Raw genomic sequence first — 26,738 nt, 5'->3', positions numbered from 1 at the left:
GATTCGTCAGAGGGGAAACCTGAGGCGGGACTTCCCGTTAACGCCCTCCCAGCTCCTTTCCTCTGGCCAGTTACCTTAATGGTTGCTCCTCGGAGCTTATCCTTTCTAGTAACCGGCTCCGGAAGCTCGCGCTGGTGTGCCCTGGGAAGTGCTCCTCCCGGGTCTTGGAGCTGTCGATCCCCTCAGACTCAGGTTCCTTCTGAGGTGGAGAGCCCAGTGAGAGAACCTGGGCTGAGGCTCCGGCTGCTGTGGGCCATTGTCGGGGCTGTGCAGGTCGGATTCCACTTCATTTTCTCTCTCCTTCTCCAGGTGGGAGGTCAGAAACGGGAGGAGGGAGAGTTAAAGCCTGATTTGGGCCTTCTGGCTCTGGGAGTGGGACTTTGGTAGCGCGGTGATGTGGGAACCGGGTCGGGGCATGAGGAAGTATAAATCCCCAACTGGTGCCCATTGGAAGCACCCATCCCTCTGTCCAAACACCTTCACTGCATCGTTTTATTTTGTACATATGCGTGCGTGTATATAAAGATACGCGTATATACACATGTGTGTATGCATACACGTGTACATATGTATTAAACGTATAGATGTAGTTCCTCAGTTTCCTCATCTGTAAAATGAGCTGGAGAAGATATCCGCCGAGAAAACCCCAAAAGGTATCACTAATAGGACTGAAACGCCTGAACAACTACATAATCTCAAAAATTTTAACAGAGTTTTAAATTATTAAAATGTAAAACTGCTTGCTCTAAGACTTTTGGGGCAGTATGTGTATGTTTTATGCACATGTATATATATTTACACATACATGCATTTATGTTTCTACAAAGTATACATTAATAAACACTATAAAATATACGTATTTGTAGACAAATAAATATATATGCATATATGAATGTATATGAGCCCTTGTTATCTTTCTATAGAATGTAGGCCCCATTCCAGGGGGGATGGTTTTCATCCTTTTTACTTGTCTACCCAGCTTAGCATAGTACCTGGTGTATTCGTTGCTTGATTTGTTTCAGTTCCAGAGTGTGAGTCTGTGAGTGTGTATGTATGTGTAGATGCATATATTCAATCTCATAGAATATGTATTTAGAAAAGATGAATCATTCTATGTATATTTCAGTGTTTTCTGTAGGGAAGGTGAACAAGGAAAGAGCATGGTCTACCAATGATATGCAGAATAGGCAATATGTTGTAGATTTAACAACAAAGGGGTAAGGATGTCCATAAGGTTAAAATTATTAAGTACACTCATGATTTTTAAGAGCACTAGACTTGGATTCACAAAACTTGGCTGCAGGATTTGTCAGTTACAGGTACTTGGACTTGAGATAAATTCCTTCTTTCTCAAGGTCTCAAATGATTCACTTGTAAAATGAAGGGTCACTAAGGTCCTTTTCAGCTGGAACATTCTTCTTCTTCTTGACTTTATTAGGTTGTTTTTTGGTAATGTTGGCCTGTTCATTTTGAACCACTTGATAATAATTGCAACTATTCATGTTCCATATTTATAAAACATGTTACATAACTTTCAACAACTCCGTGAGGTACATAATACACAATACATTGAGGCACGTAGATGGTACAATGTATAGAATACTGAACTTTGAGTTAAGAACACCTGAAATCAAAACATGCCTGACATAATTAACAGCTATATGACAGTGCCCCAGTTTCCATATCTGTTGAGTCAGTTAATAAACATTTATTAATTGCCTACTATGTGCCAGCAGAATTGAGTGAAGTCAGAGGTAGCCTTCAAATTGAGTAACTTTCTTGTATGTAGATCATATGTAGAGACTGAATGTCACAATTTTTAAAAAGTTAAAACTATGTGAGAGGATCCTTGAGGGAAGGGAATTTTTCATTTTTGCTTTTCTATCTCTGGTACCTACAACACTTGATAGATAGTTTTGTTGAACCACAGCATGGGTTCTTAACTATTGACTTTGGTGCCTTATCTTAGACAGATGAGCTGGTTTTGTCATTTTATTCAATAGGAGAAAGCATAAGTGAGTGATTAAAGTTCCTAGAACAGTTTTAAAACCAATTAACTATTGTTTATTGCCTCTTATGTATAGAATACTATGATGGGTTTTATGGAGAAAACAAAAGTAGAAGTTTATGATTCTTCTTCCCAGAATGTTTATCTCTAGAAGGTTTTTGTTGTGGTGGTGTTCACTTTTCATTTAAGTCTTATGATATGCGGGGTCCTCTGCTTGGTGCTGGGGCTACAGAGATGAAAATGAAACTGTCTTTGCCTTCAAAGAGCTTATATTTTACTGGACCTAGTCTGTGTATGCCCTTTGTTTGTCACTTGGCACAGCATTGCTGCCTACGTCTTGCTTTTTCTTTTATTTAACTTTTTCCTTTTTTATTGATAACACTTTTTAATCACCTTCATTTCTAGAATATGCCTTCTTTGCCTTACCCCACAATATATCTCTTATAAAAAGATTTAAAAAGAAAAAAAAAAGTCAATTCACTAAGACCAAGATGTCAGCTGAATCTGACTGCATATTCAAGATTCTGTACTTTAACCCTTTCCTCTGGAAAGAAGAGAAGAACATTTTAATACATTTGGGCAGTTAAGTAGCAGAGTGGATAGAGTACCAGGCCTGGAGAAGTCCATGAAGTCCCGAGTTTAAATCCTGTCTCAGTTACTGACTAACAAGTCACTTAAGCTCTCTTTGCCTCAGTTTCCTCATCTGTGAAACGGGAATTATAATAGTACCTACTTCAAGAGGTTGTTGTGAAGATTAAATGAGGTATTTGTAAAATGCATAGCACAGTGCCTGACACATGGTAAGCATTATAAAAATCTTACTTGTCATTTTTATTATTATGTTTAATTTTTAAAATTTACATTGTTGTCACTGTTGTTTTTGTGGTTTTTGTTATTGTGCATTAGTTAATGTTTTCCCATTCTTTTGTGAATTCTTCATATTCACTACTTCTTAGACACAGTAGTATTGCACTACATTCATGTGCCACAATTTTAGTCATTCCTTACTCATTGAGTGTCTTCTTTGTTTCTAGTTGCTTCCTACCATGGAATGAGCTGACAAGAATAGTTTTTATTTATATATACATATATGTATACTTATGTATACATATATGTACATGTATGTATTTGATATATCTTTGTGTTTTAAACTTTCTTGGGTCATGTGTTTAGCAGCGGATCTATGGAGCAAATGATATAGACATTTTAGTCACCTTTTTTAGCCTAATTCCAAGTTGCTATTCAGAATATTTTCACCAATTCACAGCCCACCAATAACAAGTTAATGTACTTGTTTTTCAGCAAACAATTATCTATAGATAAACATTTATTAAGCATCTTCTATGTGCTAGGCATTATGCTAAGTGCCTGGGGTACAAGAAGAGGAAAAAGATAAGTCTGCCCTTGAGGAATTTAAAATCTAATGGGGGAGAACATCAACATGTAAAAAAAATACACAAAGCAAACTATGTAGCCGATAAATAGGAAATTATTAGCTGATAGAAGGTGCTAGAATTAAAGGTTTGGAGAAGGCTTTTTATAGAAGGTCAGATTTTAGTTGGGACTTAAAGAAAGCTAAAGAGATCAGTAATCATAGTGGTGCAGGAAGAGCATTGCCCTCCACCATTGATTCTTTTTGTATTTTGTAATCTTTGCCTATTTGCTTCTTGTTAAGGGAAGTTTAATTCATTTGATTTGTATTTCACTTATCATTTGGAGCAGTCTTTCATTTTATTGTCAATAATTTGCAAATCTTTTGAGAATTTTTTATTCATATCTTTTAACTATTTATTCATATATATATAGAGAAACAGTCAGACAATTCTCACCATTTGTGGTAGTTATGTTATATAAAGTTGTCATAAATACTGAAAACATTGCTCCTAAGGGAAATATATGGTTAAGTTCCATTGAGCCTCTGATCACAGCATTTACTTTAGCATTTACTGGAGTGGTTTCACATACCATTTAGTGAATTCCCTCTTCCTTTTTTTTTTTTCTTTTGGATGTACAGAATTTTTATTTATTAACATTGAATAGCACTACATAATTTCTGTCTAAAGAAGTTTATTTAATAAATGGTTTTTCTACATAGGATACATCAAAGCTTTCTTGTGCACAATAACACTAGACAGTACTTCAACACTATGCTTGGGGGACATTTTAAATAATGAAAAAACAATAAAAAGCACAAAAATTTGAAAATGTGACAATTATATAGACCACAAAATGGGCACTGGTTTAGTTTGAGAGCTGAAACAAGAAGGCAGAATATTGCCTTGTTTATTAACCTTAGCTGGGTACATGGGCATCTGGTGAAGCAAATTTTTTGCTGTTTTGTACATTTCAGCAAATGAAAATAGAAGCACCTCAAATATTGATGTTGAAGTTCTGAATAAATTTCAGCAAGTAGATGAATTTGCAAATACAGAATCTGTAAAAAATGAGGATCAACTAAATGTTTATGTGTCCATTTTCTGTATGTCTTCGATATCAAACTCTGTTAGAGATATTCACTGCAGGGAACCCATCCTCCCCCATTGACAGTTTTCTGTATACCAACTGAATAGATTTTGTTTGTGCAAAAATTTCAGTTTCATGTAATGAGAATGATTTGTTTTATCTTTTATGGTTACCGAAATGTTTGGCCAGAGTAAGGTTGCACTAAGAATGCACTGAGTTGAATTTCATTGGCTTGTTGCACTTGGCATCATCCTGGTCATCAAAGTAGAATATGGGATTTATTTCCTTTGATTTCTTGGACTGATAGAGCCTTAAAATTCCCAAGGAATCCCTTTCCAATAGAGTGACCATTTTGTTCCTTTATATAAAAAATGCTTCACAAATAGTATTTGAGGTCACACACATAGAGGAACCATTTTACAACTAGGTAACTTGGAGTGGGAGGGAATGCTGAGCACATTTTGTGAGGTCAGGAGAGATTTGACCACCCCTCTAAACTATTACTTGTTCTGAGCCCCTTAAGAGCATAAACCTGAACCTAATCAACATGGAAAAACAATTTTTGGTTGTTTATCCCCTTGGGTAGATTTGGCAAATATATGCTACTCTTGCTTTAATGACCAGCATGATTTTTCTTTGCTCTCTTTTTATGTGGGCTTCAACCTCACTATGATTTGCAATCTGAAGAAAGCCCCTGATGAGAGGTTAAATCAGTGTCACTAACTTCTTGTTAGCAAATTATATTGTATTTTATTTTCCACTCTATTTTTTGTTCATTTTGCTTTCTATTTTTTGAGACCACAGAATATTTCCTTTTGCTTTTGCAGCATTACTCTTGTTGCTGTCTGTTCTAAAAATGCCCAAGGCTTCATAGTTAAACATCATAATACCATAAGACAATATAATATGAAAATCAGTCTATAGCCAGGGAATGCATATCAAATCAAAGGGGCCTCTGCCGCTTTTTCCCTCTTAAAGATGTATTTTGGTATTTGGTAATAAATCTGCTTGTCTTGAGTGATTATCTTCTTTTGGAAAAAAAAATCTAAATGAGAAAGTTATTTTACTACTTTTTCCCTTATTCCTAAGATTCATTATATATTATACTTGAAAATTACTTGCCAGAATCTCAATTTTAGAAAGAATTTCAAAATGATTTAGTACACTTTGAATCAGAACAAGAATCATTCCAGAACCAAACAAGTCTTTGAAGAACTCCAGTTGTATTTGACCCATTTTTCAATCAACCCATTCTGTTTTTAAAAATTTTAAATTCATAGTCATCAATTTTTCTAGATCCATATATAAGAAATTAATAAGGAACATTACTGATTGATATATTGAATTAATTGAATATTGTAGACCCTAGGTACTCCTTTGTTTTTGTCACTCAGTTAATTTTTCTTAAATTTAAGTGGGACAGCTATAAGATAGACCAAATTTACTTTTGGTCATTTCATTGTTTGTTTTAAAATTATAACACTAGTAATAATGTTAAATCACAAATGTAAAATGCCTTTTGGCACTCAAACTATGTATCTTAGTTATTTTCCATGTGTCTCATGATTGTGCTAACAGGGTATTGCTCAAATAAACCAATAATAATACTAATAGACATTTATATAGACTTGTAAAGTACTTTATATAAATATATGTATATGCATATATGTTATCTCATTTGATCCTTATAGCATCCTTAGGTGATAGATATTATAATCTTTTTTATAGATGGGGAAAATAAGGGTTGTGACTTAGTACCAGTCACATGGGATATTTCAGAACCTGAATTTAAATATAGTTTCTGGAGATGGCAAGTCCAGCACTCTTTACAGTGTCCTCCACTTCCTCTCCAACTCTTCCCCAATTCTTTCTTCTTCACTCACTGTCCTTGTCAGTTCCCTTGGTTTTAACTCTCATGTATATAAGCAGATGTCTCTTAGATCTATTTATTTACTCCTCATCTCCCTGACCTTCAATTTTACATCAATTTCAAACAAGAGGCTCCAAAATATCTTAAACTGAACATGTCTAATTATTATTTTCTCATTATCTTTTCCCTTAAACATTTCTTTTCTCCATATTTCTATTGGAAATACCACCATGCTTTCCAAACACCAGGTTTGTAACCTCCATTTTATCCTGTATTCCTTACTCTCTCTTTCACCCACATAATCTATTCATTTACCAAATCTTGCTGTTCTGCTATTAGAACATCTTCCACATGTGAACTCTCTCCACTCACACAAATCCTACATTAATTCAGGCTCTTCTCCCCTCTCACCTAGAATATTGCAACAACCTACTCATTTGTCTCCTTGTCTCAAGTCTCTCATCACGCCAGTCTATCCCACACACTGCTGCCAAAATGATTTTCCTTAAGTGCAGAACTGTTGTTTCAAGGATAAAATATAAACTTCTTTGTTTAGCTTTTAAAACCCTACGTAATTTGGCCCCAACTTATCTTTCCAACCCAATTGGACATTCTTCCTCCTCCTGCTTTCTGAAAAGAGCCAAACTGGATTTTTCCCTCTTCCTTAGTCATGACACTCCATTTCTCTGTGTCTTTCCACATGCTTGGAATATACTCTTTCCCTTCCTCTTCCTCAAAGAACATTTTTCTTCCTTTAATATGCATCTCAGTCACTGTCTCCAGAATGAAGAATTTCCTGATTCCTTCACCTGCTAATTTCCTCCTACTTTGTATAATTTGTATTTTTTCACTATATGACCTGTAAATATATATGTACTTTTTTCCACCCATTAGGATGTAAGCTTCTACCAAATATTGTTTTATCCTTTGTACTTGTTTCCCCACAGATTAGCACAGTGCCTGGTATATAGTAGGAACTTAATAAATACTTATTCATCAATATGTCCAGATAGCCTAAACCAAGAATGTATGAGACAAAAGTATTGCTATAGTTCAGTGAAAAAAAATGGCTTTTCAACATCATTGATCTTCATAGCTAAAACAAGATGGCTTTCATAAGCCCTTTTTGTTTTTTAATTTTGATGGAAAGAGTATATTTAAAGTAATTGGTATTTGCCATTTTCAGTTAATTTTGCTTTTTAGATATGTGAATTTAGTGGTTAAGAATTTTAATAGTTATTGTTCTGTTACTGTTAGTCATCACACATTCTTGACAGTTCATTTTTGAATTAATTGAATGTATAGTAAAAGTGGGGGATGATTTTGTTGTATTTGGAATCATGGAACTTTGTTTCAAATCTATTTAATAGCTTGCATAGGCAAGTTACTTCCTTTTTGGGTCTTGGTTTCATCATCTATAAAATGCTAAAATTGGATTTAGTAACTCTAGGGTCTCTTCAACCTCTAAATCTATAATGTTATGATATATAACTATATTATAACATATATTTGTATAAATGCAAATTCATGTAGATTTATATTTGTTTGTTGTATGTATGTATTATATTTATATATACACAGAAGCTTTTTGTTGTTGTTGCTAAGTTTTTATGTTGAAAGTCTTCATTTACAAATATACCATTGTTTTGATTACAGGTTTATCAGCTCTTCTTATCTGAATTGAAAGATGTCCCTAAGTCCATGTACATTTTTCAAAGAACACAAAGATTGTAAATCAGAATTACAAAACACTTCTTTAACTAATGAAGATCCACTTCAAAACTTACATTTAGCATCTCAGGAAGTTCTTCAAAAAGCCCAGCAGAGTGGTAGAGCCAAATGTCTCAAATGTGGAGGCTCAAGAATGTTCTACTGCTACACATGTTATGTTCCAGTTGAAACTGTTCCAATTGAACAGATTCCAGTTGTGAAGGTTTGTGAAAAAGGAAATGCTTGGGAGTAGAATATGATTCAAAAAGCTTTCTGTATATTTCTGCTATAGAGTGGCGGACAGTGTTCTTAAATAGTTTCATTAAGTGAATTTCATTGTTAGTAAGAAATTTAAAATAATAGGGGACAGCTCGGTGGCTCAGTGGATTGAGAGCCAGACCCAGAGATGGGAAGTCCTGGGTTCAAATTTGACCTCAGACACTTCCTAGCTGTGTGACCCTGGGCAAGTCTCTTAACCCCCATTGCCTAGCCCTTACCACTCTTCTGCCTTAGAACCAATACACAGTAAGGGCTTATTTTAAAAAAAAATTTTTTTTAAGTAATATTCCAGTCCTGCAGTGATATGCCTCAAAAAGTTTGATCTTAGTAATTCTTCAAATTGTCTTGCTGTGCTTCTTATTATAAACACAAAGTACCTCAATGAACTTACCATACAAAAATATTTAGTAGATAAAAGGTTCATAAAAACTTGATGTGACAACAATAATACTTTTATTAAATCTTTTAGTTATTGTGCATAACATAAACATGACATGTATAGATATTTATGATGTACCTCATTCGAAAAACAGTTAATATACCACCTGAAGTATTTCATAGCACCACCAAAAAGTTTCAGATTTCACCAAGAGAACAACCATTCTCCTAATAGATCCAAGAAGGATTTTAGCCAGACTTTCATAACTCATTTGGCTTCAAGGCATTCAAGGATCATAATGGTGATAGTAACAAAAATGAAGCAGACACTGACTTCATATATTGTATAATATTTTTGACTTATGAACTAATTAAATTGATATTGTTTTATTCATTAATTTTCAAACTTTTTGTTCCCTGGATCACTTTGATGGATTGTCTATGTTGCCCAGTTATTAATAAATGGATAATTATTGTGTATCCCTTATGTGCCAGCTCCATCTATGCTACAACTTTGTGAAGAAGATAAAATAAATATAATAATGAGCCCTTGCCCTCAAGAGTTTGGGGGAAATGCAAGTATATAATATGACTGTAGTATTTAAAACTTTCTTTTCAATAGGAGGAATCATATTTCAGATATATTTTTAAAAGTTTTAAATGATAATTCTTTGTAATGTTTTATATCTCCTTAGAAATTGTACCTCAAACATTTCCCTACATACTTTTTTGCAATTTCTTTTTGGAACTAATCTCAGAAATCTTTACATACCATTAGTGATGTGAAGACAAATAAAAATAAGATGTAAGAGAAGGAAAAATAACCACACATGCATTGGATGTGAAGTGAGAGTATCTGGCCTTGAATCCTAATTTGGCTACTTACATCTTATGTGACCTTTGACAGTTCCCTCAACCTTTATGGACTTTAGTTTTCTTATCTGTAAAATATGATATTAAGTTATCTGATCTTTGAGATACTTTCCAGATCAAATCCATTAATCTTACTTTAAGAACCATGAGTCTAATGGAAAATTTACTGCCTTGAATTCAGAAAGTATGAAATCTCATTTAAACTCAATAATTTTCCCCCAGATATCTCAAAAGCTGGAGAATACATTTCCTTCTCATACATGCCTGCCTTATCTCAGAAATATTGAGAATAAATGAAACCAATAAAAGTGAAAGACTCAAAACTACTCAAATCAAGACATGCCTATGTATACTTTAAGCTATAGTTCATGATATCATTCCAATTTCATTAGATGCAAATGGAACCACATAGCAGGCTACCTCTCAAGAGGACCCATTCCATATTTATAGTTGTAATTGTTAGGAAGTTTTTCTTTTATATCAATCTAAAGTCTGCCTCACTGAAGTTTTCATTTTTGTAATTTCTACCTTAATTTTACCACATCATATCAGAAGGTGAAGGAAAATTTTACTGGACTACATTTCCATAGATGTTTTTGGGGGTATTTGGGGAAATCATTCAAAGGCAAGAGTTTGTGAGAAAATGAATCAAAACATATCCATTCTATACTTTCCTTTTTCTTATAAAATTTCTGAGGAGTTAGTATATGCATTAGCTTTCAAGTTGCTATCTTTTCTAGGTGGCATAATGAAGATAGTGTATAGTGGAGTCAGGTAGACCTGACCAAATCTCACCTTAGCCACTGATTAACTACAATCCTGAGAAAGTCAGGATTTAACCTGCCTCAGCTTCAGTTTCCTCCTTTATAAAATGGGGATGATAATAATAGCACCTACTTCATATGGTTCCAGTGAAGATTGAATGAAATAACTAATATGAAGCATTTTGCAAACCTTAAAGCATTATGTGGCTACTAACTGCTGCTGCTGCATTTTGAAAGCAAAGGGCCTCTGTGCTCTCTTAAGCAGGTGAGGTCATAACTAGCAGCTTCACTGCCCCTTCATGCTCTGAAGGGTTTTCTCATTAAAATGAATGAATCAGTTTTTATACTGGCTGCACTTTCATTCCTTATCATGTTATTATTCTACAATGTCAAAAAATTTCAAAGTTTTGACTTTGAATTATTTGACTTGAATAACAGTGCAACTCTGAAGCATGTGGAATTTGGCCTTGGTTCATTTCAGCTACAAGTTTTATATATTGCCTTGAGGGAGTGCATTGCAATGGTCACTTGAACACCCTCCCCTTCTTTTGTAGCCATTCATAAAGATTTCATACACAGTGTGGCCATAAAATAATGAAGTAGGCTGGGATCCTAATAGAGGTGAAGAGACAGGGCACTCCAGGCACTAGGTACAGCCATGCAAACATGCAGAGATGGTAGATGAGTATTATGTGTGAGGAACATCCAGTAGGCTATCCCAGGCTACATTTTAGCAGACCTTGTCAGCAGTTTCATGATTTCTTTCATTCACTAGCACTTTAGTAGGAAGGAAGGATGCCAGCATAAGTTAATTAACAGTATTGTTTTTATGGCTATAGGACACACTGTCTTATTCCTTTACTTCTTTTCCTCTGTCTGCTAATCAGATTTAGCTCTGTCCTTACCTTCCTACTTTTATAACTCAGCCAGCTATAGGATACCCAGGGAGGGGCAGTACTGTTGCTGACCTGAGACTTAAGAGACCCTGAAGACAAGGATAGTGGGACTAAACAGTCTGGGAACAGATGGATGCTCATTCTTTGTATGAAGTGGAGGGTCGTAAATGCAGAAACCTGAAGGAAAACTACTTTAAATTGATTGAGTGGGAAATGTGACACCAAGAGCTTTTCCATCCCCAAGCCTCTAGAAATCCAAATTACATCCTACTGTGAAATGCTGGATTGGGCTTGCTTTAATTGTAGCATATATCAGCAGAGAAAACCTCCAGGTTTCTGGTATCTACCTTACCACTATTTCTAGTGGGTGCTCAGGCATGCCCATAAAGATGGAGAGGAAGGAGTTGTAGGAAGACAAAGGGCATATTGTCGAAAGATGAACTGCTGGTACATACTCCTTCCTCTTTTTCTTCTCGCATCCTTCTCCCGACTAGTAAAAATATTCTGGCTGTGGCTCATTTTACTTACTTGTTAATCTACGTAAAGCCATTGATAGTAAATTGTAAATAACCAACAACAGAGAAACCTTCTAATCAAAGTGAGCCTTGGGGTTGACATAATGTGTGGTAGATATATAAATAAATATATAGATTACATATAAAATCATGTATGTTTATATGTATGTTATATATATAAACATATGTAGTTATAAAAAGTGTTTTTGCTTACATGCAAGTACTTTCTCCATCCTGTCTACTCCCCTCCATCCCACAACAACAACCAAATAATAAACCAACCTGCTAGTCAGAAACATCCTTATTAAATTGAAGTCCAGCTCTCCCCATTTCTAATCAGATTTTACTGGACAGGCTTGGGCTTATGATTTCATTGGTTTTAGGAATTCTACCTACAATTAATTTCAGGTAGTACCTTCTCTTTAAGTTATATTTCATAAAGTTTTCTAGGGCACTAAGTGACTTTCCAAGGTTCAGGGTAGGTGTCATAAGTAGGATTTGAACCTTATAGCTGTGAGGCCAGGTTTCAAGCATTTAAGCCATTTAATACCTTACTGAGTAAGTTAAAATTGCCCTGTGGTTTAAGAAAGTACAAAGCTTAGCTGTATATTGTGCAGAGAATATTTTAGGTAGGTAGAAGTACAGGTTGACATAGCCAATATTTGAAATATGGTACCCCAAAAAGGGAAGGGCCACAGAGGGAGAAAAAAATGTCCATTAAGGAGGAAAAATATGAATTGTAGTCTAGCTCTGTCAAGACATGATTTAATGAAAAACTTTACAAAGGCAGTTTAGTATATTTACTTAAAAGGATTTTTTTTTTCGGAGTGAGAAAACCCAGCCTCTATCATCTGTTTCGCACAGATGCAATAAATACCTCCAGGAGGTCATTAATGACCATGGTAACCATGTAGGGTAGGATCTGAGTCAAACCTAAGTTAAAGCTGAGGCTTTACATGAAAGAATTTATGTATATATGGTTCCAGATAAAGAATTCTTTACCTTTTCTGAATCAAGGACCCCTTTGACATCCTAGGGGCTCCTTCTCAGAATTACGTTTTTAAAAGCATAAAATCCAAAGGATTAAAAAGCCCAATTGTATTGAAACACATTTATCAAAATACTAAGGGGAAAGCTCACAGATTTCAGTTTAAGAACATTTGTTCTAGATAATAATGCAGGGGAAGTTACATAGGATTAAGAAATGTATGTCCCTTTTGATCTCCTTTGTTACAAACAATTACAGAACTATTCTTTATAATAAAATGAATGAAAACATCTTAAACTCATCAGGAATAAATGTCCACCACTAAGTAACATCACTTCTGGAGAATTATATCAGGTAGCAATAAAGTAAATAATAGTTGTGAAAGACAATTATCTGAGCTTGACATATATCACTATTTCTGTTTTTAGACAGCAGGAAACCCACTCCAAATTTTTAGAAGTTATGAAAAATGTTCTTAGCACAATTTCTATACTGTTAATAATTGGAATCTGAATAGTTCAGTAATTTTAATGAAAATATCACAGGAATTTTTGCTCTCAGAGCAGAGTATTAAATTAGTTTAAAATTGTTCCATTTCCCAGTGACAGAATCAATGAGGAAATGTGTGTGTTTGTTTGATGACATAGCCATTCTTAATATTTGGCGCTAAAAAGCAGGCTAGTTTTTTAGACATACTTATGAGACTGACGTTCAGATTATTTTTTAGTTAATTAAAAGCAAGTCTCTGGGAATTTATTGTAAACTTAATAGTTTGGCTTAAGAACCCATATGGTCTTTTCTAGGAAAACAGGCATATACTTTTAACATGCAAATGAGCTTTTGCTCTTGTCTCTTTTATTTGTCCTAGCTTCCACTGAAGATTGATATTATCAAACATCCTCATGAAACAGATGGCAAAAGTACTGCAGCACATGCTAAACTCTTAGCACCTGAAGATGTGAATCTTTACACATATCCTTGCATTCCAGAATATGAAGAAAGGAAGCATGAAGTAGGTCACCTTTTCCCAGTGTACTTCACATGGTACTTAAACATAGCTTTTCAAAACTAAATACAAGAATAACATTGTTGTTAAAGAAAAAATTTCCAAATGCTTACTCCTTTAAGCAGAATATTTTTAAAAAACTTTGATTTTTTAAATGGTTAAAAAACTACAAAATGGAAGTATTTCTAATATGTATCATATATTTTCCTGTTTTCTGAATTGGTACACTGAATATGATTTGTAATATTATTAATATTATTTGTGCATTTACCTACTGAGTTGTATGTACTTTGTAGGGACTGCCATTTATCTTCATATTTTAATATATATGTGCATGTATATATGTATATATAGAAAGAGACACATTTACAGAGAGACTGTATCAATGTATTTATGTGTACGTGCACACACCTAGTCCATTAAAAATGTTTGCTGATTGAATGGAGTTAGCAATTTCTTGAAGCCTTGACTTAATTATAAACATTATTAGTTATAGTCTGTGCTATATTAAAGTATCCATGGAGGATTCTAGATTATGTAAGTTTATTTGCTTCATATGAAATGACTCTATACTTCTTTGTTTTGTGGTTGTTGGATTTCCCTTTGTCATATTTAAACTGTTGGATATCAGATCTTACTGATACCAGTGTTTGATTATATAGAAAAATTCGTTCAAACTCTTTGTTCCTCCCTGTTAGTTTGGAGGGCAGCTAGGTGGTACAGTGGAGAGAGTTCTGGGCCTGGGGTCAAGATCAAATCCAACTTCAAACACTTATTATCTGTATGACCCTGGTCAAGTCACTTAACCCTGTTTGTCAGTGTTTCCTCAAGTGTCAAATGAGCTAGAGAAGAATATGGCAAACCATTCCTATATATGTGCCAAGGAAATCCAAATCATGAAGAGTTGGGCATGCCTGAAATGACAACAACAACAAAATTACATTGGAAATAAAATCTAATTGAAATTAAAGTGTTACCATATGTATTAAAGGAATTGTACAAACAGTAGATAGTAAATCCATGTTAGTGACTAACTGAACAATTTTTTTCTCTTTCAAACAGTTTGAAATCAACTTTGCTAAGTGAAATGTGAATATATCAGTATTCATTGACTTTAGTTTTTAAAGACTCATGTAGAACATCACTGATCTGAATTTTCTTCATTCTAGATTGTACTTGTTTTTCCTGGTCCCGATTCTGTCTCAGTAGAAGATATTTCTCTTTATTTGCATAAACATATTCCAAGTAATGCTTTGGATAGTAGCAAAAATGACAGACCTGACAACCTGCCCAATAAGCGCCAGAAAGTAGAAGGAGAAGAGGCTAGAGATGCAGGGGACATCAACAGGAAAGATGGCTCCTTGCTGAAGAAAGTAATTTTTATAGATAGTACCTGGAACCAGACCCACAAAATAATAGCTGATGAACGACTTCAAGGTAAGGAGGCTCCAAAACAAAAATGTGTCATGTATACATTAGATACTTGAATTATTTCTTTGATTTGCTTTGAATATAACTTCATGTATTTGGGCATAGTACAAAAATATAAAAATCTAAATCAAGTTGAAATAATTTTTTCATGTGTTTGCATTTGTTATATTTAAGTATAATAAGCAAACCAAAAATATAGATAGGTAGATACTGGATAAATAAAGTTATTTTACACTAGAATGATTACTTTATTGGAATTCTCATGCATACATTTGAGCATTTTCTTGTGTCATACAATTCTATAGTGTATTACCTAAAATCAAATTTATTTCATAGTTTCCAAGTTATTTTGTTACTATCTTTAACACTAAAGGATAAATTTTTTTGTCCATAGAAGAATAGTAAAAAGTTTTGCTTAGTTTGATTTACCACACTTCATTCATTAAGAACCCATAAAATAGATTTACTGTTTCCAGATTCTTACCATTGACAGGACCATAAACTTAGACTGCTTCTACTGTAAACATAGCCGAAATGGTGTTTTTGATTGTAGCCATCATATTGGGTTTATTATTAGTTAATTCCTTTTTATTAACAAAAACAAAGCTATATTTTTCTTAAATTGATCAGAATCATTTTAATAAGTAGATTTTCAGGAAAAGGATTAAAATTAAGGGGGCCTAAGGGATATTATAACTTTTTAGCTAGAGCAGCTAATAGTTGGGCAAAAAGAGTATTGAGTAGATTGGCTCTGAGGAAAAGAGAAATAAAGGATAAAATGTAGAGAAAAGTATAGCAAACTAAAAATTCAGGAGAGTTAGGTTCTGGTCTTTGCTCTTGCTTCAGCTCTATACTGTGATCTTGGTAAGTCACTCATTTAAATTGTGTCTATTTTAGTTTTCTTATTTGATAATATTACATATTTAACCAACTGTGGCAATCATTTTCATCCTTGAAAAAAGTGTATATGGAATCAGTCATGTGATTTCTTTCACATTGAAAGAGAACTGAGTTATTTAACTCAGTAAGAATAACTTTCATCTGCCTAGGGCTAGAAAAATCAAAATGTATTTGGGTAATAATAATAATGGAATAAAATCATGTATTGAGTGCTCAGTATGTGTCAGGAACTGTGCTAAGCTCTGGGGATATAATTATAAAGGACAAGACAATACTTATTTTCAAGGAACTCATACTCTTATTGCAGGAGATGACTTATAAAAGAAAGCTCATGTGAGTACCTGGGGGTCTACAGAAGTTGCAGCCAGGGAGATGGTAAGGCATTGAGCAATGGTGTCAAACTCAAATAGAAGAGGGTCACTTATAGATAGATAGATATAGATATATTTATATATAGAGATCTCTTTGGGCTGCATATTTACTTAGTTTTAAAATGTAGTATAATACATATTTTATTGTATTTTTATTTATTTTGTTAAATATTTCCCAATTATATTTTAGTCTGATTTGGGCTATTCTCATATAGTGGGTTGCATGCAACCTGGGCCATGTTTTATGACACCTCTAGTCTAAAGTATCTTAGGATGTAATAGTGAGGCAAAAGGTAAGACCTGATGGTCTTTCATCTCTTCCAAAGGATTATATTTCATGCCTCCCAGCTTGTCCAAATAGTGTGAGCAGCCATATTTCTTTCTCAGTGGTCCCAGATAGGCACTGGGTAGCTTTAGAATCTGAGGATGGATGAAAGTCATACCTGCTGACAGTTTGTGATTTTGAAATCTTGGAGTTTCAGAAAAAGATTTTATTGGGGGAGAAGTAGTTGGACCTTATCTTGGACTCCCTTTTCTTCAGATTTATTTATATTCTTTTATCCTGGTGTATCTAAAAACTTCAAGTTTCTTTGCAGCATTTTAATGTACTGTACCATGTGCTAAGAAAGAAAAGATATAACTTGGAAAATTCTGTTGTCAGTATCCTAGAATGGCAGGATATTGGTATATGTTAGAGGAATTTCAGTCTGGAATTAAACTCTGTACATGTGGCACAGATAAAAAGAACTGTTCATCTTCAGTGACCAGAAGAAAACTTGAAGTGTTTGTTTTTAGAAATAATGGTAACCTAGGAAGAGGACCTGGCGACAAGTAATAAGTGAATAGTGTGACCAGGCTTTTGACTATTTTCATAACTATAATTACTTGCCCCAAATCTCCATTCCAAAGAATAGTAGCTTTTCTATACTTAATACCAGATTTTTCAAAAAGATTCAGTAGAGGAGGAATATAAAGGAAGAAGTAAAAAGACAAAAACTGGGAGGCCAGAGATCTGTTTGTTGGACAGTCCCATCCACAACTATTTTGCCTGTTACTCCAGGTGGTAGAAGGTATTATAAAGAGCTGGAAAGTTTTCTCTGCAGAGCCCGTTATGTGCTGTTTTCATTATACCTATCTCATAGGAAGATTGTGAGGGTCAAGGAGAGAGATAATGTATGAACAGTTAGAATGATGGAAAAAGTATAAAGCACCTAGAATTAAATACATCACACCTCTGTGTTTTCTAAGTGCACTTGTGCTATAGTCCTAGATTTGTACAAAATCTTTTTTTATTGTGGAATCCAAGATGCAATACTCTGAGTTTAAATTCAAGAACCCAAGCAGAAATTTCAGGTTCTCTTAATGTTGAGAGCAATAGAGAGAAACATGGTCTATCAGTATAATCTATGGATCCCATCAGAACCAGCTGTAGTTTGCAAAAATCTCTATAACTGATGGCTGTGACCACTCTCTATAGCTCCTTTTTTTAATAAAAGTTTTATAAAACACCTAAGTACTGTATAATAAACCACTTCAATTTAAACAAAAAAGGGTGCAATATTGGAAGCCATTGAGACTCCTCTTTTGACTCCTTTTACGATCCACACCTTTTCTTATTGGAAAGCATTATAGTCTGAAATTCAGCCTTGGACCTTGTTCTATTCCTGTCTTATCTCTATCTTGAAGCAACTGAGGCTCTTTTGTATTTTAACATGACATAATTTGTAATTTCTGCGCAACTGCGAAGCTTCTTAGTGTTCTTTGTGTGAAATGAGTCTTGAAATCTGTATAAATAAACTCCATGCTTCCTGTCAGGAGCTGAGGCCATGAGCTGACAGAAAGCTGGTCTCCTGCTTCTTTCTCACCTAAACCATCCTTATCAGAATTTTAGAGCTGTTCTTTACTTATTTTTACTCCCTATTGCTTGAGGGTGTACTTAGTTATATTTCACTGTGCCCCATTCTGTTAATCTATTCTTCACTTCTAGCATCTTCCCTTATGGGGAAAGTTGTACCTTTCTGATAAGGAAAACTCCAAAAACTCTGGATTTCTTGCCCTTCTTCGTGCAGAAACTAAACCATTGTCATTTGGGAGGTGACGGGTGTGTGTGTGTGTGTCAAATTTTTACCTGTATCAAGTGTTCAAAGTCCCTGGACATGGGCACCACAATGTTGAAAGCTATCCAACAGCTCCAAGACTCTGATAAGGATGGTTTAAGTGAGAAAGAAGTAGGAGACCAGCTTTCTGTCAGCTCATGGCTACAGCTCCTGACAGGGAACATGGAGTTTATTTATACAGATTTCAAGACTCATTTTGCACAAAGAATACTAAGAAGCTTCACATTTGCGCAAAAATTACAAATTATGTCATGTTAAAATACAAAAGAGCCTCAGTTGCTTCAAGGTAGAGATAAGACAGGAATAGAACAAGGTCCAAGGCTGAATTTCAGCTGCCTTATTATCAGAAGACTAATTCTGGGATACTTTTCTCAGAAGGAAAGCACCTACTGGATGAAGTCTTGTCTCTTTGACCAATTTTTGACCTTGGCTGTCTAGAAACAGTTTTGAGCTTAATTTTCTGCATTTCTATAGAGAAACTATTAACCTCTTAACTGCTGGTTTGCTAAGAACTTAAAGTTTTCCAATAAGACTAAAATGCTTTTCAATAAGAAAAGATGTAGATCATAAAAGGAGTCAAAAGAGGAGTCTCAGTGGCTTCCAACACCTTAAACTTTAGTTAATTACAAAGTATACAACTCTGTAGTGGAGAGTTCTTCCCCTTCTCTCCCTCCACAGTTTTTTGTGCCCACCACACTCCCAACCCTAGCAGTACAAGGATTATTTAAGGTTCTGCATGAATTTTTAGCTTTTGCATATGTTGTAAGGTTGTAAAATTGCTAAAAAGTCCATTTCTTCCTAAACTTGAGTTACTTTCATAAGAAACAATCATGTTTTGCAATAAATTATTTTCTTTAGCTTTTTGCATATTTTAAGTTGTTGAAAATTTATTAAATAAACCAACAATGAACCTCTTATCTTTAAAACTTTGAAACCTAATATTATGGAAGTTACAAGTTTATTTTATCTTATTGCTAAGGTCAAGAAACCTCCCCAACAGGGCAGTTCTTCACTGTTCTAATTTATACAGATATCTCTGGTTATTTTATGCTTGCAAAGTGTAGCATATTAATTAGAAATATCAAAAGAATACTTGTGTGTGGGGGAAATCTACTGAGGGAAAGGAATTATTTTTACATATGTGTCTGAAATTGCCCAAAACATGTTTAAGATGACACTATGAAAAGTCATAGAGAAGCCTAGTTCTTCTACATGTACTTCAGAAACCACATTGAATAATAGCTAAGAAATCCAAGGAAAAATATCAGTACGTTCCTTCATCCAGCCCAAGTTTAAAAAAAAAAAATGAAAAAAACAGCAGGAGGCCTCAAATGCTGGAAGAAGTTCTTATTAGGACAGCTACCAGGAGCTCAGGTAAACATTCTGGACATCAGCAGTTTGCAAACAGGAGAAGTCTCAGCCTAGAAAAAAACCAGCATCTGGAACCTAAGAAATGCAGGTCAGGACTGACCACACTATCAAAGAGTACAAAAATAGGTGGGCCCTGGCCCTAGAATAAAAAATCCAAAGAGAAACTAAAGTTGGGGATATGAGTAAACAAAAGAAGATACCAAAAACAATGATGAGATATTATTGATTAAGAAATACCCAAGATAAACCAAGAAGAAGAGAATAACAACACAATAAGTATAGGACAGTCCTCAGATTAAAAAATGGCTTGACCATCAGGACTACAAGAGTATTTGGAAGTAATAAAGTAAAATAAAAAGAAACCTAATATTTGATAAATCTGAAGATTCAAGCTTTTGGGGGAAGAACTCAGTACTTGCCAAAACCTGCTGGAAAAACTAAAAAACAATATGGCAGAAACTAGGCATAGACCAGTATCTCACACTGTACATCAAGATAAAATCAAAATGGATACTTGATCTAGAAATAAAGAGGAATACCATAAAATAATTAGGAGAACACAGAAAAGTTTATATGTCAGACTTAGGCATAAGGAAAGAATTTATGATTAAAGAAGACAGAAAATAAAAACGAAGTAGATAATTTTGATTACATTAAATTAAAAAAGGTTTTGGATAAACAAAACCAACACAACCAAGATTAGAAGGGAAATAACAAATCGAGAAACTTTTTATAGCAAATTTCTCAGACAAAGGCCTCATTTCTCAAATATATAGAGAACTGAGTCATTTAAAAGAATACAAAGCATTCTCCAGTTGATAAATAGTCAAGGATATAAATAGGCAGTTCTTAGATAAATGAAGCTATATGAGGAAATGCTCCATATCACTATTGATTAGAGAAATGCAAATTAAAATAACTCTGAGATACCACCTCATCCTTATCAGAGTGGCTAATATGACCAAAAGGAAAATGACAAATGTTGGAGGGGATATGGGAAATTTGGGACCCTAAAACCCTATTGGTGGAACTGTGAATTGATACAACCATTCTAGAGAGCAATATGGAACCATGCCCAAAGGGCCATAAAACCATGCATACCCTTAGACTCAGCAATACCACTATTGAGTCTGTATCTCAAAGAGATCAAAGATAAGGGGATAGGGCCTACTTGTACAAAAATATTTTTAGTACTTCTTTTTGTAGTGGCAAAGAATTGAAAACTGAAGGGGTGTCTATCACATGGGGAGTGGCTGAAAAGTTGTGATATATGGTTGTAATAGAATACTATTGTGTCATAAGAAATTTCAAACAGGATAAGTTGAGCAAACCCTGGAAAGATGAATATGAACTGATACAAAATACAGTGAGCAGAACCAAGTGAATAGTGTGTACAATAACAGAAATCTTATACCGTGATCAGCTGTGAAGGATTAAACTATTAACAGCAAAACAGTTGGAATCTGATTGCAAATCAAAGCATGCCATCCTTCACTTTATTTCCTTCATGAAGTTGTTTTTTTTTTGTATGTGATATGTGTTTTCTGTCACAGCTTGGGGAATATGGAAACATATATTGCATGAAAACACTTACTTACCATCTCAGGGAAGTGAGGAGTGGGGAGGGAGAGAATCTGAATTGTAAAATATCAGAAAACAATTATCAAAAATTGTTTTTATGTGTAATTGAAAAAAATTTTTTGTTAAAATAAATAAGAGATAACATAGAATTATAAGTGAAATGAAGAGGAAAGATTTAAAGGAAAATCAGTAGCTTAGATTAGAAGGTGGAAGTTTTTATCCAAGTAATGGGTTCTCTGAAAATTAGAATAGACCAAATAGAATTAATGACTCTGTGAGACAAAAAAGGAATATTAGGGGGAAAATCAAAAGATTGGGATGCTGGCCCTTTTAAGCCAACCAAAGGCATAGTTAATATGTGCCCAGGGACCCACATACTTTTACATGCCTGTGATTCTTTAAATGCTTATGTTTCTTCTCAGTATCTCCTCACACCTGATTCTTTCATGATTATTATATATGGATCTTATCTATTTTAATAAAATGAATATTTTCTTTATAATCCTGATAACAAATAGATAAATAGCTTTTTAAGAATTAAAAAAAATACATTAAAGGTTAGCCAACTTGGAAATCAACCAAATTAGTGTCTTAAGCTTCTAAGCAAATTCTTACCTTATACTATAATAACTATTGATAAGGAGTCACTAAGTCCATAGTTGACATAGAATGTTTTTGGACCTCTTTTAACTTCTCTGTGATTAATACAGCTTAAAATATTTTTTATTCCTTTTAAAAAATATCTTTGAGAGTGTATTAGCAATAGATGTCAAAATCATGTATTGATGCTCTTGATTACAGTACAGTAACTATTTCATTCTAGTCTTTGTAGCCCTAGGCCCTAATTCTGTGACTGGCACATAGTAAAACCTACTTAATAAATGCTTGTCAAATGAGTAATTTATGAAATCTTCATGTTTACACCATTACTTCTTTTTTTTAAAGAAACAAACTTCAGCTATAAAAGCATATTTTGCTTTTTATTTGTAAAAATATGACATCTTTCAGACAAATTTCAAAATAATTGGAAATAGTCTCTGACACATAGTGGCAATATTATAGAAGAAAAATCATAGGGATAGGAATTCCACTGAATTCTAGTTCTAGTCAGATATTAAATAGATGTGTGAACGCATATGTCACTTTTCTCTTTCACTAGAGCTTGTTTTCTTATCTGCCAGATGAGAATATTTATAGACATGAAAGTCAGGAAAATCTCCATTTAGCCTTCTGTCTTTGCATCTCATTAGTTGGGTGTTTATAGACAAATCCCTATTTCTCCAAGCTTCAATCAACTTTTTTTTTTAATTAAAAGATTTTTTCCTAATTTCATGTAATGATAATTTTCAATATACATTTTCCAAACTTATAAAATCCAAACTGTCTCCTTCTTTCCTCACACTCAGAGAAAATAAGCAATTTGATCTGGGCTATACATGTATTTTCATGCAAAACATACTTCCATATCATACTTCCATATTGATCATTGTTGAAAGAGCATACTCACAGAAAACCAAAACCCCAGTATAAAACCACAAATACACTGATGGAAAGATAGTATGCCTTGATATTGCATCCATCCAATTCCAACAGTTTTTCTGTAGAGGTGAATAGCATTCCCCATTATAAGTCTTTTAGATTTCCCCCAGATTATAGTCATCTCTTTTAAAACTATTAAGTTATAGGCATGTTTTGATTGATGTCTCTGGAAGGAATTCTTGCCCAAGGATTTCACACAAGGAATTAATGGGTTAATTAATTAATTAATCCTTAATGTGTTGACCTGTGTCAGGGAGCTATTATAATTTCCATATGAAATAACAGGTATGGAAATGCCTCAAATAATTTAAAAATCATGGAAATTAAAGCTATTATATATTATGTTTTCCTTTTTAAAAATTCTGAACTTATCAAATATCAAGTACAATGAATATCTCCACGTACATAGTAAAACGGAGAGAATTGTAGCTGGATATTGCTTGCTTTCCTTTTTACATATGTAATAAAGTAAAAATGCAGCTTTCAAAGTTTGCCCAGTTTGTCTGTGATTCCTTCTGGATTTTTTTTTTATCTTCTCATTTGCTGGTGGCCCTGAGGATACTCTTCCCTTACTCCCCTTATTCCTTTCACCCCAATTGAAGAGAAAAAGAAAAATCCCTTTTAACAAATATATAGTCAAAGAAAATAAATACCCATATTATCTACGTCCAAAAATATTTGTCTCATTCTGCATCTTTTGGCCATCACTTTCCTCTTAGTAGTGGGTTCGTCACTAATCTGGAATATTTTTGTGCTTTGATATTATTTGGTAAGGAATATGCTTTGATCACGTATAATCACATGGATCTGTAATCTCATTGATGTCCAAGGTTCCCTCCATTGATGCAGATTGTATACCATCCATGTCTACCCATTCTTTGTCCTTGTTTTTATTCAGGCAGTACACCCTGTGCCCTCTCCATATACTGGAGGTCTTCCTTGATTTATGCTGATATTTTCAAAATATTGGAAGAGCACCAGGGGCTCTCCTTTAACTATCTTCTCTCATCACAAGACCAGCCTGGCTTCTTTTTCAGTGATACATTTCCCACACATTTCTTTTATCTATTTTTTAGATGTTCCCTATTTGTTACCTGTTGTAGTCTAGTCATAACTCACCTGGGTTAAAATTAAGTCTAGAATACTCACTTTTAAAATGTAAAGCGAGAATGATAATCACTGACTTCTGGTCTCACCATGCAAAAATTCTATTACCTAAAAGTCAACAAAGGAAGCTTCTTTTGACATTGAACTAGACTACAAATTGATAGTGCTTTTCTAGGATAAACACAGATTTTTGTCATGAACTTTTTCTTAGGTCCATTTATAGTCCACCGATCTAGAGAGTCAAGGATTCTCCTGCCTCAGATGGTGATCACCGCACATTATAAGACATTACTTAGAGACTCTTCTGCTGCTCCCTCCCCCATGACCTGGGACAACCCATTCTCTTTGCCCTGGCCGGCTTCCTTAATGCAAAGTGAGGGGATTAGAGAGGGATGTGCCAGTGATCCTGGCTTTCCTTTCAGCTCCGCTTTGACTCAGAGTCAGCGATGGCCACTGAGGATCCACATGCAGCTTTCTGTTTGCTGCGCCTGGGAGGTAGCACGGACACTACTAGTCTCACGTCGTGGGCAGCTCCTACACATCTATGTGGACATTTCTCATACTGGATTAGACCCATCCAGCTTTTGCTTGAAAGTTCCCAACTTCCCATCAACCATATAAATCTGATTTTTTTAGTTTAAAGATTATTTACCTTAACTTTGAAATAGGGGGCAGCTAGGTGGCACACTGGATAGAGAGAGCACTGGGCCTGCAGTGAGGAAGGCCTGAGCCAAAATCTTGTCTCAGACCTATCTGTGTGACCTTCCTATCAGTGTGACCCTGGGCAAGTCTTTTCACCTCTGTTTGCCTCAGTTTCCTCATCTTTATAATGGGGATGATATGATCACTTACTTGCCAGGATTGTGGTGAGAAACAAATGAGATAATAACTGTAAAATACTCAGTGTAGTCCCTGACACATAGTAAGTGCTATATAAATGTTAATTTCTATTACTATTATTATTATTAACTAAATAAGAGGTAAGTAGCTTTGTATATATATATATATATATATATATACATATATATATATATATATATATATATATAAATGGTATGGGGATAATATATATTATCCCCATACCATTTACCAGGAGCAACAGTATTATCACTTTTGACAAATCTGTGTTATACTTCTATTCCATCTCTAACATCTTATTTCCATCTTCTGAATATTTTTTTAAAGTTTAAGTTAGTTGGTGAGTTTCCTATGCATCCACTTTGGTTTGTTTAGACAACTTTCCATTTTCCTACTCATCTGAATGATTTTCCCTATGTTTTCAGAAATTTATCCTTGAACTCGTCATCCTTCCTATTCTGACATCCTCTAAAGAATTTTAGGTTGTGGCATCATACTGATTCTTTCTCTTACCCTTTTAAAGCTGTTCTCTCAAAGTCTAGGGTATCCATAAACATTGTTTAAGTGCCTTCTATGTGCCAGGTCCTGTACTAAGCTCTGGTACATGTCACGCTATTCTGTTTTTTTTAGACTGTCATATTCTAAGAGGTGCTATTCACTTCTCTTTCAGAATCCCATAATTTTTATACCAATAACCAGTTCAGTTGAATTTAATTCATTTTAATAAGCATTTATTAAGGATTTGCTGTTTGTGAAGACTGTTCTATGTGCTGAATATATAAAGACAAAAACGTGGATAATAGATATGTGGCCCATAGTTTGCCTAAATAGATAAGTTTCCGAAACATTAACCACTCAACTGTCTCATGTTGGTACGTGGTAATTGGCTAACAAAAGTATATAAAGAACATTCCTCTATATAACATATTAGTAATAGATTCTCTAAAGCACTGAACATAGAGCCTTATTTGTTGGATGTTAGTCCGACAAATGGATTAATGGAAGGAATTGTTCTAATTATTAAGGGGGGAAATTTTAATAGATAAGACAGATTTTAATAATTTTGGCATTATTTGGATAAAAGGAAATAGTTTATTCATACTTCTTAATATTTATTTTTACAGGATTGTTACAAGTTGAGTTGAAGACAAGGAAAACTTGCTTTTGGCGTCATCAGAAAGGAAAGCCAGATACCTTCCTTTCAACAATTGAAGCTATTTATTATTTTTTAGTAGATTACCACACGGCTGTTTTAAAAGAGCAATACAAAGGACAGTATGACAATCTTCTATTTTTCTATTCATTTATGTACCAATTGATAAAAAATGCCAAGAGTACTGCAGGAAAGCAGCAAGAAAATAGTTCTATTAATTTGTAAACAGAATAATTTCTTAATTTTTTGGTCATGTTTGATAAATTTGTAATGCTCTGTTTTTTTTTTAACAAACTAAGAAATCTAACGGGTGCCAAGAATGAAGAATAAAATTGGAGAATAGCTATTAAAAAATAAAATTTTTTAAAGGCTTGTGAACTGGTGGTCTGTTTTTACACTTGGCAAAAGTAAATACTAATGTCCAAGGGAATTGTTTGAAAGATTGACTGAAGAATAGTCACTTTTAAATTTATGTGGTAGTAAACATATTAGTCTTGCAATTTGACAATTATATTCAACTTAAATTAAATTATTATACTGTATTCCAAAATTATTGATAA

At 34.1% G+C, this 26,738-nt stretch overlaps 2 protein-coding genes across 2 annotated transcripts in view; one reads left to right on the top strand and one right to left on the bottom strand.

Moving 5' to 3' along the window:
- FAM227B (family with sequence similarity 227 member B) overlaps nt 1–461 on the bottom strand; it is a 336,182-nt gene extending 335,721 nt beyond the window's left edge. Inside the window, exons 1-2 of the mRNA XM_044660052.1 lie at nt 380–461; nt 75–246 (exon numbers count right to left, since the gene is read on the bottom strand). Of these exons, the coding sequence (XP_044515987.1) occupies nt 75–246; nt 380–461 (254 nt within the window). The remainder of the gene's footprint in view (nt 1–74; nt 247–379) is intronic.
- Nucleotides 193–26,527, top strand: DTWD1 (DTW domain containing 1). Its single transcript, XM_044662246.1, has 5 exons — nt 193–273; nt 7,998–8,274; nt 13,613–13,756; nt 14,920–15,187; nt 26,150–26,527. The coding sequence occupies exons 2-5, from the start codon at nt 8,029–8,031 to the stop codon at nt 26,401–26,403; spliced, it is 912 nt and encodes a 303-aa protein (XP_044518181.1). The 5' UTR covers nt 193–273; nt 7,998–8,028; the 3' UTR covers nt 26,404–26,527.
- The last annotated feature ends 211 nt before the right edge of the window (nt 26,528–26,738 follow it).

This window comes from Gracilinanus agilis, chromosome 2, assembly GCF_016433145.1.
Source record: "Gracilinanus agilis isolate LMUSP501 chromosome 2, AgileGrace, whole genome shotgun sequence".
In the NCBI taxonomy this organism is placed as follows: Eukaryota; Metazoa; Chordata; class Mammalia; order Didelphimorphia; family Didelphidae; genus Gracilinanus; species Gracilinanus agilis.
Note: the sequence above shows the minus strand (reverse complement) of the source record. Positions and strands in the feature narration are given on the sequence as shown.

What these genes read in the sequence shown, in the direction of transcription:
- DTWD1 (XM_044662246.1), top strand. Translation starts at nt 8,029, where the DNA reads ATGTCCCTAAGTCCATGTACATTTTTCAAAGAACACAAAGATTGTAAA. An exon ending in ATGAAGAAAGGAAGCATGAA is followed by an intron (nt 13,757 to 14,919) that starts GTAGGTCACCTT and finishes TCTTCATTCTAG; the next exon opens with ATTGTACTTGTTTTTCCTGG. An exon ending in AGCTGATGAACGACTTCAAG is followed by an intron (nt 15,188 to 26,149) that starts GTAAGGAGGCTC and finishes TTATTTTTACAG; the next exon opens with GATTGTTACAAGTTGAGTTG.